The 19,293-nt window shown below is 42.2% G+C and overlaps 1 protein-coding gene across 6 annotated transcripts in view; it reads left to right on the top strand.

Moving 5' to 3' along the window:
• The window catches only part of GLI3 (GLI family zinc finger 3), a 207,612-nt gene that overhangs the window by 177,578 nt on the left and 10,741 nt on the right, over window positions 1–19,293 (top strand). For all 6 annotated transcript variants that reach the window (XM_039548513.1, XM_039548512.1, XM_039548514.1 and 3 more), the window contains 3 exons: window positions 13,857–14,006; window positions 14,594–14,758; window positions 18,129–18,419. In XM_039548513.1, the coding sequence (XP_039404447.1) occupies window positions 13,857–14,006; window positions 14,594–14,758; window positions 18,129–18,419 (606 nt within the window). The remainder of the gene's footprint in view (window positions 1–13,856; window positions 14,007–14,593; window positions 14,759–18,128; window positions 18,420–19,293) is intronic.

Below are 19,293 nucleotides of genomic sequence, written 5' to 3'. Positions count from 1 at the left end.
GATACTCCCATGTTCTGCTAAGAAGTCCTGCACAGTTTTCATTGCAACAGCTCAAACATACATCCTTAGATACAACACAGGACTGTTTATGGCATGTATGAGAGGATAGAAAAATGTCCCATGGCAAAAAAAGATGAAAGAAGGTAATGCTGCTGCTGCTGCCTGAAATGTCAAGTGTTACTAACTGCTAAAATGGGACAGAGACCTTTGCTAGCCCTGAATTTGCTAGGATGTGACAGGGATGACCAAGCCTAGCATGGATGTAGAAGGGAAATTTTGAGTGGAAGTCTGGTAAAAAAACCCAAGGGGTGGGGGGTCTTAGAGCAGAAATAAACTGTTGCATGTGCTGAAGCTTGTTAGACATGTTTCTTGGAGGTGTTAGGAGGAAGAGCCCAAATTACTTCCTCCAATCCAGTTGTGATGTCGTGGCTTTAACACACTGCTGCTTCTGTCAGATACTGAGGCTGGATTAATTCTATCAGGATCTCCTCTGTGAGGAAATACATGTTAAAACATTTATTGCCTAGTAAAGATTTTGGCATTGCTTATCACTGCCAGCATTTTTCTTTGTAGTTTCTGTGAAAAGTGTTCTGTGTTTTTAAGTCACTATATTCCCAGTTTTTGTAGGGGTTTTTAGTGCCTTTCATTGCTAAACATGGATCAGGCACTATCTCTAATCTGAACTGCAGCTTTCATAGTTTATATATAAGGAGACACTAAGTGCATTTATTGAAAAAAAAGCTGTTATTCAATAGTCTATTTCTGCAGACAAAGCATTGGTATTTTTATCATATGAACAATTTGTATGTGTCCATGTGGTAAGCATAAGGGCTCTCTTTACAAAAAATTAGAAAGATTTACTGATTGATTTACACAGGAAGATCCTGCTGAGGAATATATTTTCTTTCATTTTAAGTGGATCAGTGTTGGCTGTGCTGTAATTATAAAGTACTAAAAGTAGAATAAGGTGCATGGTTTTACAAAATCTGGCCCAAGGTTAAACTAAAGGAGGTGCATGTTTTTCAGCAAGTCCTGTCTACATGCTTAGTGCTAGCGCCCATATGCTTCACGCACCCTGAAAAGCAGATCCCATTTAAATATCTGACTTATCCATTGCTCTTTATCCCCTTTAGGAACAAAGGATATTCAGTAAAAGAGGCAGTGGTTTAACTTTTTCTTAAGGGACCGAGTATTTTGCTAATCTTTCTGCATAGATAGATGACCCATCGTAACACTCCTTGAGTTTGGAAGAATTCAAAATCTTGTTAAAATGGTACTTTTTAGTTTTTCCTTATTTTCTCTTGCTATAGCCTTTAGTAGGTTTCTAAGTTGGTTCATGGGATTAAGCAGTTTGTCTCTGCTAATAAAAAATTGTATAAAGCTGCTGTAATATACAGTTACATTGTAACTCAAAGAGCCTGTTGATTCTAAACTGGTTCCAGTATATTTCCAAACCCATGCACTGAAAGGCAGTGTAAATTTTAACAGACTTTTGTCATTACAGCCTTACAATTTTTATAAAACAGCTCTGTCTTTATGCATTCATTAGGAGCCCCAGCTGTTGGGATATTTTGCTGGGTACTTTTTTTCCTCCATTTTTTTTCTTCTCTAGGTATCTTTACTCTTGAGCTTTTATTTCTTGGCTCTACCACTCTGGCCTCTGCTGTGGAATGTAAAGATTATGAATCTCTTCCAATTTTATTTTCTTGTGAACATGCTCTATGTTAAAGGAGAATATTATTACTTTTAGCATGGTTTGAACCCACAGCTCAATAACTAACTATAAGAGTTGCTAAAGCCCCACTCCTGCAGAGAGCTCAGTGGTTTGGACCCAGTCAAATTTAATGGGCTCCAGGCTGCCATAAGAGCTCATGTCAGCAGAGCAGCTCACAGAACCAGGATCAGTGCATCTTGGCCAGGAGCAATGGCTGGAATTTATCAAAGCCAAACAATACGGGGGGAGAACAGTTAACTTCAGGTTTAATATATACAGCAGGTCTGATTTCCATTGAAGTCAGATGAGTTATGGTGGCAGGAAGGAGGCTATAGTTTTTTGTCTTCTGCAGAAATGTGGGAAAACATCCAAAGTATTTAGTTCTGCCTCGTGTGTGCTGGTGTGCTTCTGTCAAAAGCAGGAACAGTATTTTCATTCTTCATACTATTTGCAAATAAGATGAAATACCTTATAGTAATGCCTCTTTATGATTACTTCCTTCTCATGTGTGCTGGCAGGAGTCCTCTGTGGTCTGTCTTTGCCAGTGAGAAAAATCCAGAAATAGAATATATGCTTTTAAGTGTGCTACACTAATATCTGTAGCAGTGCTAAGTGTCGAGCTGTTTAAGTTTTTCAATTTTTTTTTAAGCTAAGTCCTGTATGTTTTTGTTAAAGATTGTACACAGCTGTACGTGAGTTCGGATTTGTAAAGAAGAGTAAGCCATTGCTCGCCTTGGGTACTGCCTGTGAGGGAGATTTTTAACATGGTTTTCCTGGAAATTCTCCAGCAGTTGCACGTAAAATCAATTTTTATCCTTAAATGCAAAGATCATGAAGCAGAAAATTTTGTAGTTGAGCCTCAGGTGGTTTTCTCTCCTTCCATATTCAGCCACTCCTAGAAGGTATCAGGCAGTACATTTCCTAGGCAACATTCACTGGCAGTCTTAGAAGCAGTGAAGGGCAGATGTTTGGCCAGTCTTTACCCTCTTCCCCATACAACTGTAGGAAGACCTCTCCCCCGTTTGTGCACTACTGCTTTGACTAGTTTGAGAGAGGAATGTCTAATGGAGTTGACAGGAATGTGGAGCTCTTTGCAATGTGAATTTCCTCTCTTGTGAGCTTATGACTTGAACAGGCATTGCACCTCCTTGCAATCATGCTGTAGAGGTGTTTCCTGAAGGCAGGAGTCCTTCCTGCAGCTCAAGCTGTAGAACTCCTGCCTGTAGCCACTTCTCAGAAAGCCTGTGGGGAGAGCTTGGGTGCATATCTGATGGAGAAGAATGAGAGAAAAGCAGGCAGACCAGGCTGAAGACCATCAGTGCAGAGCCAGGATTTGAGGAAAGACCACCGTCATTGGCAATTGCACTGTAAAGACCAACATTACAGTTTCATCACTCAGTCAGCAGTGGGTCTTAAACCCTTCAGCAAATGGCCTTTGTCAACTTTCTTCTTCCAGCTGTGGTCTTTTGAGCCAAGTTTGAATTCTCTATCACTGGTGCACACTTCACCTGTCTTTTTTCTCCTCTGCTTTTCTTCTTGCTACTCTGCCTCTGGTCTCTTGGTTTATGCTGCAGGCACCAAATTACCCTGTATTTTTTTCATATGACCTTTACACAGAAGACAGGTGAAATGTAGGTGTAATTGGGGGACCTAAATGTGAAGAGCATTAAAAAAACAAAGTAGAAGTGAGCCAAACACATATATATAAGATTATTTTTGTAAAAGTGAATTCTGTGCATTGCTGAAGTCTTGGTAAAGTTGAAAGTTGTAATGGAGTTGTACCTGTGATGTTGCCTTTTAAAAAGGAAAAACTCTACAGCAAAAGGCTTTTGTGCAGTTAGCATAGCAGTTCAGATGCTCAGGGCAGCTCTCAGCTTGTGTGTCTCAAACACATACAGTTTACACCAAGAAAAATCCTGGAGCAAGTGGAAGTTGGAGGAGAGTTTGCCAGCACCCATGCAGTGGTGTGGAGCATGTAACACAGCCTGCAGGAGCTGTGCAGGGAGTGCTGCAGTGGAGGCAGCCAGGAAGGCAACTGGGAGAGCTGGGAAGCACTGCAGACAGCAGACAGGTAGGAAAAAGTGGTTGGGAGAAATACCAGGAGTGCTCAGCTTGTGGTTGGCCCCTTGTACCCTTCCAGGAGCAATTTAAGAGCACTTCTTCCCTTCTTCTCCCTTTAGGAGCTCCTTCATCCCAGTGCCCCAAGAACTCGTCATCCTCATGAAACCCTTTTGCATCTCTCCCTGCTTCAGCAGATCTCAGGAGAGTAGGGCTTCTCCTTGGAGAGCAGAGTTTTAACCAAAACATCCCTCTTTGAGAGCAATTGACTTGAGCATTTGGCTTGTGGTTTCTGCTACCAGTTCCTTCTCTGCTGCAGCCTCCTCACAAAAATGCAATTAGCCTGTCCTTGGGCAAGTCACAGATTGGGCAGATGGTTGAAGAGAGAGGTGGAGCTTTTTTTTTTTGTAACATTGCTAAAATGGGGAAGCTGTGATACTGTGCTTGAACCAAGGCAAATGTGACACAGAGCATCACTGCTGGTGGAGATGGTAAAGCCCAGTTATCATGGCAGCATGTATTGAAAAATTACCTCTCGACAGCTGGAAAAAGAAAAAGAGTAAAAAAAGCTGGAGTTCCTGTACCATACCAGCTTCTCCTATTAGCGTCCCAGCTAGTAATACAAGAATGCAAATTTCAAGAAAAACAAGGCACTTGATTTTTGACAGAGTTATGGAAGAGAACATCAGAGAAGAAACAAACCTTAGAGTCATCAAGGCACCTTTCCTACCACTGTAAAATTGGAATGATTAATGTCCACAACATTTATGTTGATGTCCTGGTAGAATCTCATTTATTAGATTTTTCAGGTTTAGCAAATAAAGATGCAATTTCTACCCATTGCTTTATAGTTGCATGCTCTGACACAGGAAATCAAGGGAGAGCTGTAAAACATTGCCCTTGATGGCGCTGCATTTTGCTGCTAACAGACTTAACTGTACTGTATACGTGAATATATGTATATTAAATGAAACAAGAACAAGATGTGATCCTATTGGGAAAGAATCCCTCAATATCCCGTAAGTTCCATTCACTCCACAGAATATCCTGGAGCCTACCAAAAAGCTGTCCAATACCTGGAAACAGATAAAGGCTGGGGGAGTTTGTTCCCAGCCTGACGAGCAAGCTGTGTTTGCCCTGTTGGCATTCTGTCACATCCACACTGGATAACTACTATATCAGAGATTAAAAGAAGGTCATGCTGTATTATGAACCACTGTCTTTATTTTTAGGATTAGATAACTTTTCTCTTTTTTTCCCCCCCACTGATTCTCTTTATGTCCTAAGGGCAGGTCCTTTCTCTTGGGTCAGGAATGTAATAAGGCAGGTTTTCCTCTCTCCAGGATATTGTGTCTGTCTCACTGTGTTTAAATTGCCACAGAAAGCTCTTCTGAGCAAAATACAGTATTTTCTTTGTACAAGAGCCAATGATTGACGTATCCATGGGGACTTCTCTGTCTTTAGCATTTAAACATACAAGTTGGATATGTTTAACCTATTGATAGGCAATGAAGGATTTACTGCAAGAGAACAAAAGGAAAAGCAGAAAGAAAATACCTTTTTTTTAATTGGGGGATTTAGGAATTTTATTGCTGTCGTTAGGGCAGCAAGATGAAAAACAATAACGAGACCTATATTTTCAGCTGAAAGAGGGAGGTGAAAAGCAAACAGTCCTGGTGAGCTGTGTCCTTTGAATTAGTATATTCCTATTTATTAGTAGTACAGTAGTACAGACTTCCCCAGTCCCATATGTAAAAAGTCATTTGATTCACCATGGTTAAAAAGCATTTGAGGCAAAAAGATGATTTCTGCTCAGCATACAGTAAACTCCACAAAATGCAGAAGTTCATTAGTTATTATTAGTTTGATTTCTCTTGGCCTTGTGCATTCCTTTCTTCTGAACTTGTATGCCCCATGAAACAGGGACAGTGTCTGTCCATGTGTTGCACTGAACCCCAGATCTTTTCTAAATTTTTAAATATGACTGTAAACCCAGTCTTCTCCCAGTGGCGGCTGTGCTGGTCCAGGAAAGCTGTTGACCCCAACTGTTTGTTGCAACATCTCTGAGGTTCCTTTCAGTCTACCATTTATTTGGGCATGCCCTCTCAGACCCTGGAGTCCTCCTTTCTTACTGTTTCCATTCTCTCTTCCAGCTGTTGGTTTCCATGCTGCCCTTCTCCTGTGCCTGTCATCCCTGTCCTTCTATGTACACAGGCTATCTCAAGTTATAAATCATCATAATTTTTCAGTTGACTTAGGCTTCGAGTTTTGATCCCTCCCTTTCTTCACTGATTTGCTATTGCCAGCTCTCAAGGGACAGAAATGGGTATCCAGGACAGCACAGTAATAAATGAGCTTCAAGCATGAATTCGGCTGGAGTGCTGACTGGAGTCTCTTTTTATAATTAAGTATTAACAGTCATGGACACAGAATTCAAATGTTAAGTTTGTAAAATAGGTAAGTTACATTTCCTATTTTCCACGTACTGCACTCGTTTTTGAAATAACCATTTTTTAATTGAAACTTTCTTTATGTAGTGATTTTTTTTCTTAATGACTAAAACATTTTTAGTCACACTGGAGTTACAAATATTTGCAGTATATATATAACAGTGCTCATGAACAAGTGACTACTTTTAGTAGAAATCAAAGATCTAAATACTTCTATGAATGTGGCCTTTAGATTTCCTGGGCCTTAAGTCTCTGCCTTTACTGTGGCCATGCTTTTATCCTGGTTTTGGCTGGGATAGAGTTAATTTTCGTCCTACTAGCTGGTACATTCTGTGTTTTGGATTCAGTATGAGAATAAGGTTGATAACATAAGGTTTTAGTAGTTGCTGAGCAGTGCCTACTCTAAGTCAAGGACTTTTCAGTTTCCCATGCTCTTCCAGGGAGCAGGTGCACAAGAAGCTGGGAGGGTAGGCAGCCAGGAGCCGCTGAGCCAGACTGACCAAAGGGATATTCCATACCACAGAACGTTATGCTTAGGATATAAACTGGGGGAATTTGGCTGGGATGCACCGATTGCTGCTCAGGGGCGGTCTGGGCATCAGTGAGCAGGTGGTGACCAAGGGTATTGTGCATCACTTGTTTCTATTGGCTATTATTCATGTCCCTGTTCTTATCCCCCTTTTCATCATTATCATTATTAGAGCTATTATAGGTTTTGTTTTGGATTTTAAACTTTTCTTATCTCAAGCCATGTATTTTACCTTTATCCAATTCACCCCATCTTGCTGGCAGGGGCTGTTGGGAATGAACATGGTAGGTAGTTGCTGGCTAGTTTTACACTGCTACAAGTATTAAAACGTCACATTCCTCTCACATGTAACCCAAAAATACCTGATTATGAAATGTGGCATGCCACTAGTCTTCATTTAGGTTTACAATCATGACCATATCTAGGGGGAGCAAGGGGCTTTGTTTGTTAATAGTGGAAAATGTTGAAAATTAAGTGTAGGGATGGAGTGACAAGATCAAACACTGTGAGGTGAGAAGTGCAGTGCACAGACAATTTAGTGTATTCATTATACACAGAGGAAATTGCTGTGCAGTGCTTTTAAGATCCAGCTGATCTTAACTGTGTGTATTCCATTTCAGCAAAAGTGTCAAGACTGTGGAGGCACTGACCTTCTTTGGGGCCAAATCAGCAAATTGTATAAATTGTCATGTTGCTAATCAGCGTTAGCAGAGACCTGTCACAACAGCATTTCTTAAATCTTCCATAAAGTATGAAAGACAGCCGCAAGAACTCTAATAGAATAACAAGAAATGCATCCAAAGGAAAGGAAGTAGGATTGGAGATAGTTATCTGAGCTTCTCCACAGGCATGTGCCTATGTGGAAGTGCAGAGTTCTTCATGTATAGCTATAGCTTCAACTTGGCTTTAGGAACTGCAACCAGCTTAAGCATTTATGCCACCATAAGGGCTTAAAGCAGCTTAAGTGCTTCTTCTGTCTCAGGAACTAAAAAGGCTTAAGTACTTATGCCACCCTAAGGACACAGGGTCAAAAGTGTACTCTCAACTTGAGCAGCAGGGAGGAGACATTGGTCTCTTGGGGCTGTTAACCTGGTTATGCCTGCAAATGATCTTTAGTAAGGAAAGGGCAGAGGGATCTGTACCTATTTTCCATCAGATAAAAGGAAATTAAAATGCGTGCATTGTTCTAACAGAGAGTCACAGAGGTTAGAGAGAGACTCGATTGCAGTGATTGGAATGTGTCCGAGAAGTCTGCTGGCAATTTCACTCCGTGGAGATGCATCTTTTTTCCTCCTCACAATGAGATTTCTATTGTCACAGGAGATTTCCTGGCTCACCAGGACCTCCTTTATATCCTGACTTTTTTACGATGCTTTTGTCTGTTCATCTTGCTGTGGATCATGGAGTCAACCTTTATCAAGATGCTAATGAGATGGTAGGGAGGCCTGTCTGATGTCATCTCTCGGTTGTCTGACTACCTAAAATGGTAACAAGGAGCAGTGATGAGTCGCATATTGCATCCCTGGGGAGCAGGCAAGCTTGGGGACTTGCTTAGATTCTGCCCTGTCAGTATTCTGAACACTGATACTCTTTTTGCAGTCACTTGGCTATCTCAGGAAGCTGTGTAGGTCAAGAACCTCAGAATTATGCACACCACTCATGAACAAGTGACTACTTTTAGTAGAAATCAAAGATCTAAATACTTCTATGAATGTGGCCTTTAGATTTCCTGGGCCTTAAGTCTCTGCCTTTACTGTGGCTATCTAGAAGATAGTCTTTTCTGATGTTTGTTGTTAGGAGAGGTACATTCACAAGCACGAGGTACTCAGAGGCTTTGGTAATAGTCTCAAGTCTAAAGGGAGTGAGAGATCTGTACTTACACCTAAGTGGTGACAGGGAAGTTTGAATTCTGTTGCACCAAGTCTGGTGAACTCTGGTGTACCTCACATTATTCTGATCAAGAAGGTTGAAGTTGTACTAGGGCAGGTGAAGAGGCTTAGAGAGCCACTGATGGACTAATACAGTCCTCAAAGTAGCAATGGGGAACCTAGGAACAAAATGACAAATGGGACTCAGGGACTTCCCCACCTCAAGTCAAAGCAAGTTAAGGGGGGAATGAGGACTTGGTCATTGTAGAGAAGACCAGAAGGAACTAGTTTGTTTAATCCAGCAAATGAAGACAGAGAGGAGAGTGCCGTCTGCCAGTTAGTTAGGGTGGGGAAGGGAGAGAACTAAACACTCTGCAGGGAAGCAGAGCTGTTTAAGCTAAAGGATAGTGTTGGCACGAGAACAAATGAATATAACTTGGCTGTGAATAAATCAAAGCTAGAAATTAGTTGCTAACCCGCAGAAGAGTGAGTTCCTAGAAGCGCCTTCCACTGGGAGCAGAGGGGGCTGATCACCAATGTACTTAGAAGATGAAGCTCTGTTCATGACCAGGATTATGTGCAGTGGGGCTTGCCATAGCGAGGGGATGGGTTTGATGACCAGGAACCTTTTTCTAACTGTATGTAAGCTTAAGGATGCTCCCTATGCAAAACACAGAAATAAAAGTGCTCCCTGAAGGACTTGCAGGTCAGGGACAGCTAATCCCCTTCCAAATCACCTTCAGAGCTATCCAGTCTGGTACTGCCAGACACAGCCTCTGCACATTTCCTCTCTGCAGCCTGTGGGCTCCACAGCTCTCTTGTGCAGCTGCGGGATGAGCTGTGTTTAGCAGCTGTTCCACTTCGATGCCTCTGCACCTTTTGCACTTTGTCCCCCATGCATCAAATGCAGCAACTCTGCTGGCTTGACGGACTTTTTGTGGCAGTACAGTACAGAGGGAGATTTGTGCTAGAAGATGGTTTAAACACTGCTTCTGCTTGATATCAGTGGTGAGATCTAGTGAGAAGTTATTTAGAACCTCCTTTTAAAATTTTTAAAATACAGGGAAATAACTGTGAGAAGATAAAAGTCTGAAATTGTCATTGTATAACTGAAAGTAAATCTAATTTTGGCAATGGTGATATGCCTTCCGCTCTGCCACTAACTTACCACATTATACCAATACAGCATGCTCTCTTCCCAGTTTTCTCCTCCACTCTAGGATAGTATGTCTAGGTTAAAAAACAGAAACGTGAGACTCTCCCAGAGTATTCTGCTCTTGCCACCAAATAGCTCTTGACTTTCAGATGCAATCTCAATTGCAGCGACATTCTTTTTCTGATGTTCCTAACTTTTTCCATTGGTATGGAGAGGCTTTTCCTCCTGCTGTTTGACTACTGTGAGAGCACATTTGGCCTTTGTTTATGTATTGAATAGCTAACGGGTACCATGCAGTCAGCTAGGACGTGTATATTCTCCTTTCTTCTAAAAACCCTCGTGGAGGAGGGAAATGGAACACTAAGATTATTGCAGATCCTACCTCCAGTGTCACCTCACCTCATCTGCTACAATATGAAGTAACACGTGTGGTGGTTATGGATTATATGAGAACATGCATGATTTAGGGCGTTCCCTTTTTCAGTAGTATTTCTTACTATGTAAGCATTTATGCTTCCAGGATACTGCGGATTGAGTTTCCCATTACCTCTGTTTTTTGAGCTTGCCCAGTAGAGATGACAGCCAAACTTCAGCCTTGATTTCAATTAATCTGGTGGGGTTTTATGCTCTGGAATTCAAAGGCAGGTCATTCTGAGACCAAAATCAGTATTTAGGTCAGCTCCCTCTGTTCGTTTTAGGGTATTTTGGAACTGGATGATAATAATAACATTTTTAAAGAAAAGAAAATGAGCCAGGACAAACAGAGGTTTGGTAATGAGCATTGAAGTAGCATGAAAGTGACTGGTATCTTACAAATGACCCCTGTTTAGCAGCTTTTTGGAGCTGTGTGCAACGGGAGATAGCTTGTAGAATTCCGGCTTTTAATGGGGGCTTTTTTTTCAGGTCAGGAATTCTTAATAATTCTGAGCTGGTGCTTCAGAGCCTTATGCTAGCAAACCCGACACTAGGGAGTAATATCATTGGCTTTCATGCGCCTATTTACTGTAATAAGGATTACGGACATAAGTAAAACTTGCAGGTTTGGGCCCATGAAATTAAAAGAAAAGCCTTTTCACACCCTGAAACTGCATCAAAATTCAATTTCACCAGGAAAAAAAAATCCTTCTGATCTAGTCCCTGGAATGTGACATTTTATGGGTGTAATAAGGTTACAAACAGATTATAAATTGAAACCCTATAAATCCTTATTGTACTGAACCAAAGCTTCTGCTTTGCATAATACTCTTATTCCTGACTGTTCTTTGTTTTACAAGCTCAAAACTGTTCATTTCCTCTCATAATAGAGACCAGGGAGCCAAAAACACCATGTAAAATCCAAAGGTAATTATCTGAGTCAAAGAACCTGAATGCCAGAGTTAACAAACTTCTGAACTTTTCTAAACGGTATTGTTTGCACAGTGAGACCTCCCTCTTCTTTAAACATGTCGCAAAAATTGCATTCTTTCTGCCAAATGGTAATGGTGAAAAATCCCAGTGTATATTTAGTTCCTGGATTGTATTTGTGTAGTTCTGCCTATATGTCCATAGGAGATGACTGACATCATAACTTGAGCAAGTGAGGGTGTTTGAATCTCGGATTACAAACACTGTGAATCTCCTTACCTGAGAGCACTGCTGGTGCTGATTTTATGTCTAGCAAGTTTCTTTCTCCAGACCAACCTTTCAGTATTTGGATATGTTTGTACGTCTGCTAAAATATCACCCCATTGCAAAAAGCAATTAAGCAGCTCACCTGTGAACCAAATAAATTACCCAGATTAGCAGATCACAGGCTCATTTCTTCCAGGCTTTCCCTAAAAGTGAGGATCCTCAGAGGGATTGAATGAGAATGGGTTGGATTTGCAGGTGAGCTCTCAGGGGCCACTTGGAGCATCAGAGCAATCAGGGAAAACAACACAAAGAGGGGTTTGATTGTAGGAAGAGGAGAGAATCTAGGAAAGGACTGATAGGATAAGAGAGCAGGGCAAATGTGCATGGAGGGCCACAGTTGTGAGAGACCAGAGGATGATCACACGATATTTGACAGGTAAGCCAGTGATGGAGAGAGGCAAATGATAAAGTCACCACTCTTGGCAAGCTTTGTCAGCTGCTGCAGTGAGCCTGGGCTGGGGAGGGAGTGAGGAAAGGACTTTTAGGCCCATGAGAAAGGTCAGTTTTAGTGGATGCTCCTGCTGTTAAAGGCTAGACGTCTGGAGCACAGGGAGCAAGCTCATTTGTGGGGACAAAGAGAAAAAACTGTCCTATAGAGATTTTCTCTGAAAGAGCCTCCATGATGCCTGAGTGTCCACATGGGAAGAGGTAAAAGGAAGTGCTGTTGTGAAGTGAGTGATCCAGCCTTGAGGTTTTTGTATCAAATGGAAAGCCTGTGTCACACACTCAAGTTTCATCCTCTTCGTGGCTGTGTAGGTTTAACCACATAACGCAAAGTCTGTAAAGTTTACAGAGAGATTTGGCCATTAATTACTTGAATGCATTGAATTTTGTCCTGTTATTTCTTTCTCTTTCAAGAGCACACATTACCCTCATTGTACCCTTTTGATGCCATTTCACAGCACAGGGCATGTGTACGCTTCTGGCACAGGTGTGTGTATTACGAATGGCTACAGACCTGCACCAGAAACATAAACTCTTGCAGATTACAAGTCGTATGTTGCCCAGCACCTCTGCTCTGTTCATGCATCCTGTGCCCCATAACAACTTTTAAGAAATGGCAGTAAGGTTTCAGAAAATGAGCTATCATCTTTTATAGACAAGGGATGTCTGTTTCCCATGGTGATGGTGCATAATTTTGAACATACTTGATTTTATGTGGCTTTCTGTTTGAATTCAAGACTTTAGAAAAGACTGGGATTACCTTCTTTGTGTTCCAGTATGAACTACTGAGTTTCTGTACGGCTGGCATTTTCTGTGGGCCCATTCTGGAACAGATACAGATTTTTTCCCTGTGCTGTGATCAAATAAAAACTGGAAAGATTTTTTGGTGGTACTTTAGTGGGAATAATATCATTCGCTGTGTAATGCAGCCATCTAGTGGCACAATGACGGAAGTGTGGAATGGTTTCTCCAAGAGAGTCTGGGAGGATGAGTCAGGTAGCTCCTGTTGGAAAAAAACTTCTAAAGTCCGTGTACAGTTTTCTTTTCTGTTGTTTTCTAAAGCTGTGAAAAAAAATTCAAACATTAAACCTTAAAAAAAAAACCAACAATTTTGAGGCTGGCCCTACTTCACCTGCCTATTTCCAATAAACACAGAGAATTAAATCCATTTTGAAATGCTTTTCTGAACTAGATCTTAGTGAAAGAAACAGAACAAGCTACTTTTGTGGAAGAGTACAAAGTACACAGCCCTGTCCTGCTTCTGGATACACTCACGTGGATGACACTGACCATAGCAAGACGTGCCTGCAAGTCAGCAGGGCTGGGGCAGCTGTCACTCCCACACACATTCAGACAGAGCCAGACTTGGCAGTGGCAAAAACTGGCTTGATGTATGCTCCAGTACTCAGAGTTTCCTTTCACAGTGTGTAGGGGTTTATTTTCCATGCCATGACCTGTACATTTACTGAACCAAATACATTTACTGAAAGAAAACATGGGTAATGAAGTGAGTTAAAATTTGGGATGGAAACTTGGTTTAGCAGTTCTGTTGATTTTTCAGGTCGGAGGATATGTTTCTAAAGGTCTGATTTTGTAAACCTTGTTTATGTTGAGCAGTACTTAAGAACGCTTCCCTGCTCTGCAAAAGCAGTATCCAATGTGAATCACACAAGTGGAGCCGTGCATGAGATTATCCAGGATCCATTTATCAACTTGTATCCCTGAGGCTTGATCCAAAGCCTGTTGATCTCAGTAGAAACAAATTCATAGGCCTTAGTGGACTTCCAGTAAGATCTATAATTTGAACCCTGTGGTCACTCGGGAGTGCAGATGATCTTATTCTTTCAGTACCACAAGGAACTGGTTCACACCTGAATCTCTGGTGCTCTTCCAATGTGAAATTACAATAAGGCTGCAGCTGATGTTGTATTTCTGTTAATCTGTAATCTCTGTTCTACCTGAACAGCACATCAACAATGACCACATACATGGTGAGAAGAAAGAGTTCGTGTGCCGATGGCTGGACTGTTCCCGGGAGCAGAAACCTTTCAAAGCCCAATATATGCTGGTGGTCCACATGAGGAGACATACAGGGGAAAAGCCACACAAATGCACTGTGAGTAAAGGGGCCTGAGTTCCAGGCTTGCACAGGGAAGCTGGGGCTGTTCAGAGAACAGAGCAGGACAAGTGCTGCATTCACTGAGCTCTTGTCTGTCAGACGCTTGTGGAGAAGAGACTGCCATGTCTGCTTCGTTATACAGCACAACCAGATCACAAAGGCTTTAGGAGAGGGATTCCCTGGATGATTTGACCCACTTCCTCAAGTTAAAAGTACAAAGAAGCCCCAAAAGGCATTATTATACAGGACTCAGTTTGCTTAATTATTTAAAAGCACTTTCTCTTACAGAGCTGGATATTACTTCTGGCCACCAGCCTCCTGATGGCTTTGCAATGGATTTTGGTCTTAGTTGAAGGACACAAATACTGTGCTCTCCTGTAAGAGAAGATTTACATAATGCTGGAAGCATTTTAGCTTGAGCTGTGGTGGAGTTTGCCTGGGTAAAATTAAAACCCCCCAAATCAAAACTACATTGGACAAGGTTATGAAGGTTTTGAAAATTTCTAAGCTTTTATAAGTCCACTTTTACTGTTTCCTGCAAGTCCAAAGGGTAAAATTAAACCAGACTTATTTCTTTCCTGCAGTTTGAAGGTTGTACAAAGGCCTACTCCAGACTAGAAAACTTGAAAACGCACTTGAGATCTCACACTGGAGAGAAACCATACGTGTGCGAACACGAAGGCTGCAACAAAGCTTTCTCCAATGCATCTGACAGGGCCAAGCACCAAAACAGGACTCATTCCAATGAGGTAAGTAAGCACAGCTTCAAAAGATTAATATAATTCATTGTTGAACAGACTTACAGTGTGGTCATAGCAATGTATTACAGAGGACAGGCACAGCAACCCTCAGCAACCTGAAAGGAATGTAAGTTCTGGATGGCTCTTACCAGCACAGTATGTCATACAGACCTGGCATTTTATTACATGTAGAAGAGTTTTGAATGAGGGACTCTAATGGAAACACATGCTTTAACGAGGGACAGATCCTGTTTTCCCTGTAGAGCTGGGATCATTTTTCCCTCTGGAGTGGGAAGGGCTTGTTGAGTGCCTGGAGCCATCCCCATGCCTGTGTTGGCACCAGACATCTGCTGGGATGCAGCTTCCCCAGCATACTTTGGGGTGCGGCAGACAGCCACAGTCTGCACATTTGAAGTCAGAGGTTGCCTTTTAAGTTCTGAGTTATGCCTTTTTCTTCTTCTCTAGCCTCTTTCAGTCTTTCTTTCCATCCTGAACAGACTTCATGGACTAGGGATGCAGGAGAGGAAATACGACCTTTCTCAAGGAAACCAGCTGTGGCAGTCACAGCCGTTTCCCAAACTCTCAGTGTAACATCTCATTATTACTGTGTTTCCTGTTACTGCTGCCTCCTTTTTCAGGAATCACACCATCTTCTTGCATTGTCCATGTTTTATTGCCCCATTTCAAGTTGCACGGAGTCACATCAATCTCACATCTCAGAGTCCACTCTCTCCTCCTTGACATGTCGCTATACTCCTTCACCTCTAGCCTAAACCTGGAAGGGCGGGACATACCACAGCAGCTATATCCATTTCCACACAGCTTGTATCTTTCTCTGGCTGTCTGTCGGGTCTGTTGCAGGTACTCACTAGGGCTGGCAGATCTCCAGGGAGCATTTGTTTTCTTCCAGTCCCTGGTCACTGCAGCATCTCTTCAGTCACAAGGGGAACAGAGGGCATTGCACATCTCAGAGTTTTCCTCATCCCTGCTATGTGTGTTTTCAGCAGCCCAACTAATAATGGCACTGAAGCCCTGCAGTGATTCTGTGAATGGTCACCAAGGTAGAAGGAAGTTCACCAAGTCTTGCCAATAGCTGCCTGAGCTTTTTTTTTTTCCATTCACTATCTGAACCAATCTGTATGTTGCCTAGCTGATGAGTTAGACCTTCTCATACTTAATGATGTGACCTGCCCCTGTGTTAAAAATCAGAATTTTGTGTCTAACAGTAAGTCAACCAGAGAAATTTTATGCTGCACATCATTTCTGGTAGGTGCAGCCACAGGGGCAAATGAAACGTTTCCTTCACCATCACTTCACACCAAAACAAACTAATCTAGGGCAGGGTATACTGGTGGAGTGATGTGAATACCATGAAAAGCACAGACCAAATTCATCACTTGCTTGCAGTACCATTTTGGTTTTAAGTAGGTAACCTACAGAGAGCTTTAAAAGCAGCTGACATATCTTGATGAAGGTATGCCTTACTCATGCAGAAGAGAGCTAAGTGACTTGTACTTCCATAGCAACTTGCGAAAACCTGCCTCAGTAGCTCAACATCATGTTTAAATTGCTCATTTTTGCTCCTCTTCAAGTAAATGGGAGGGTTTTTTCCACTGATGTCAGTGAAAGCAGGCTCAGGCCTTAGACAGCTATGAAGAAGCTGTATTTGTCAAAGACTCTGCTCCACAGTGCCATGTGTAAGCAGACAGAGAACCCCTCTGAGAAACTCTGCATGAGGGTCTCTTTCTATTTTTTGAAGGCTAGTATAAAAAACCCCTTTAAAATAGTAGTTTCTTGGAAACAATTCAGTAATAAAAGTGAGTGAACAATACTTTGCTTCCTGAGGCAATTAAAGGATTTAGGAAGTGCTCAACTCTTCTTTCTAATCCCCTCATAATACAAGAACAAAGGCTTTGTTAAATTATAAGACAGTGAATTTACTTTATTCTACATGTCTTAGTGAACTATAGAAATTCACAGATAAAGTGGTTTCTAAAAAAATGAGTGATGAGTTATGCTAGTAGCAGTTAATAGTACTAGTGCATATATTGCTGCAACATGAAAATGCTCATGGCACTGTATCTTATGCTTTGACATCATACTGGTGATCTAAGTAGCCAGAAAAAAATGCTTCCTCAGTTAATTCTGGCTGAACAAGTGGCCCAGCATCTTTTGAAGGGGCTGTTTGCCTCTCAGTGTCAAGTAGTAGGTACTAGACATACTGGAAACACTATCAAACTGCTGAGGGCAAGGGACAGGATTGAAATTTAGACCAGTCTTCATAAACCGCCACAGCTGTGTTGACTCTTCTGCTGAGATAAGTGAAAGCTGTGCCAGTTGGTACCATGAGAGACTCTGCCCCCTCAGTCAACTATACAGCATTAATTGTTACCTTCTGAACCAAGGGGAACTAATGGGCTTCACTAGGTGTAGTTGCAGTTTGATAGGACAAGGGATAATGGCTTTAAACTGGAAGAGGGTAGATTTAGATTAGTTATAAGAAAGAAATTATTTACTGTGAGGATAGTGAGGCACAGACAGAGATTGCCCAGAAAAGCTGTGGATGCCCCATTCCTGGAAGTATTCAAGGCCAGGTGTGAATATGGTTTTGAGCAACCTGGTCTGGTGGAAGGTGTCCCTGACTGTGGGGTATGCCCAGCCCCTGCCCTGGAGGGATGTCTGCTGAGCTTGCGTAATAGCCCAGCAGGACTCCCTGGGAAGGCAACCACTTCTTTGGTCACGGCAAGAAAAGACAGACCCACAATCCCTTAGGAGACCCTATGCAGATCCTTTGTAACCCATTGGCCTTTACCCATCCCCTGTATCCCTATAAAAGCTAGCCCTCTGCCCCTATGAGACAGAGCTCTCGTCCCTGGCTTTCCCCTTCACCGGAGTACGGACCCACAATAAAGCTACCTTCCGTGCGGAACCAGCCACACGAGCCTCTTGTCTCTCTCTGGTCTGGCTTGGCCTGGAGGCTGCCCTGCAGAGCTGAGCTGAAATCACGAGCTGATAATCACTAAACATCTGACAGTCTCTGCAAGGGCCCTCCTGGCCAGCAGCTGAGGGAAGACACCGGGCTTCGGGAAGGTGATTCCTTTCAGGACCATCTCTCCAGACCGGTCACCTCTTCCTGGGTCAGAGCCGCTGACCGCTCACCAGCTGTAATACCTGACCATGTTGGGAGGGGAGTGGATAGTTAGATAATCTTTAAGGTCCCTTCCAACCCAAACCATTCTATGATTCAGTTGTTGTAGAAACCATAAATCAGGTAACAAATTCACTGTGAAAGGTATAACTGTGACACCAGCTCCAAGGAGTTCTTCAGGAGTCCCACATGGAGTTAAATCTAATTTAAGTGGTTTTTGTGTCTTGTCAGAAACCATATGTTTGCAAGATACCGGGCTGCACAAAGCGCTACACAGACCCCAGCTCTCTCCGGAAACACGTGAAGACCGTGCATGGCCCGGAGGCACATGTCACCAAGAAGCAGCGGGGAGATATCCACCCAAGGCCTCCACCACCAAGAGACCCAGGCAGCCACTCTCAGACCCGGTCACCAGGCCATCAGACTCAGGGTGCAATTGGTGAGCAGAAGGACCTCAGCAACACTACCTCAAAGCGTGAAGAATGCCTCCAAGTGAAAGCAGTCAAGTCAGAAAAACCAATGGTATGCAATACACCATGCCATTCCCTTTGTCCTTTTTCTTCTGGCAACCGATTAGTAATCCCTTTATGAAATGCTCAAGTCTGTAAACTCTAGCTCACAAGGTTTGGTTTTGTGAGGTTTTCTTCTATGTTTACATTGTAAAATGTTTCTAAAGCCTAAGAAATAGCAAATAAAAAGATTCCATCTAGTCTGTGCAATATGGAATAAGTGCAGGGCTGGCAACTGTCACAATAATTGTTTCTCTTATAAAGCTGCATCTTCTGGAATAAGCATAGTATAAGAAAATCAGAGTTTTCATTTAAAAAAAACCCACATTTTTTCCACACTCCTGTTTCCAGAAGAAAGATGGTGAATCTGAATCTTGCAGGCTGAAAGCCAGAACAAGAAAAAAACCTAACCAAACCACAACACGTCCAAATGATTAAAATGATGATATTGATGACGATCATTTTTGGAGAACCTAGGAAAGTAATCAGATTTTAGGGGCTTGAGGCTTTTGGGTCATGGATCAAACTGAAGCAGGATGAATTGACTTTCTTAAACAGCAGATGGACATCTTTTAATAACATATCATCTCTGTTGTGAGATGACCTCTTATGTTTATCTGATACTTACTCAAGTTTACCTAATCCAAGTTTAACTAAATCAAGTTGAGTTAAGAGTCTGCAGGTCTTTTCTTTGGTTTACCTTAACGTATTGCATTAAACTGTTGAAAGGACTGTATTCCATTTTTTGAGATGCTGTCTTAAATACACAAGTTCTTTATTTGCCTGAATTTCATGTGCCATCTGCCCTCTTCACAAGGGTTAAGTCAAAGGCAGTCACTCCATCCTCTTCCCCATCTGGGTCTATGATTCATCTGTATCCAGCCCTT

The sequence above is a fragment of the Corvus cornix genome, chromosome 2, assembly GCF_000738735.6.
Source record: "Corvus cornix cornix isolate S_Up_H32 chromosome 2, ASM73873v5, whole genome shotgun sequence".
In the NCBI taxonomy this organism is placed as follows: domain Eukaryota; kingdom Metazoa; phylum Chordata; class Aves; order Passeriformes; family Corvidae; genus Corvus; species Corvus cornix.
This window is presented reverse-complemented; position numbering and strand designations above follow the sequence as displayed.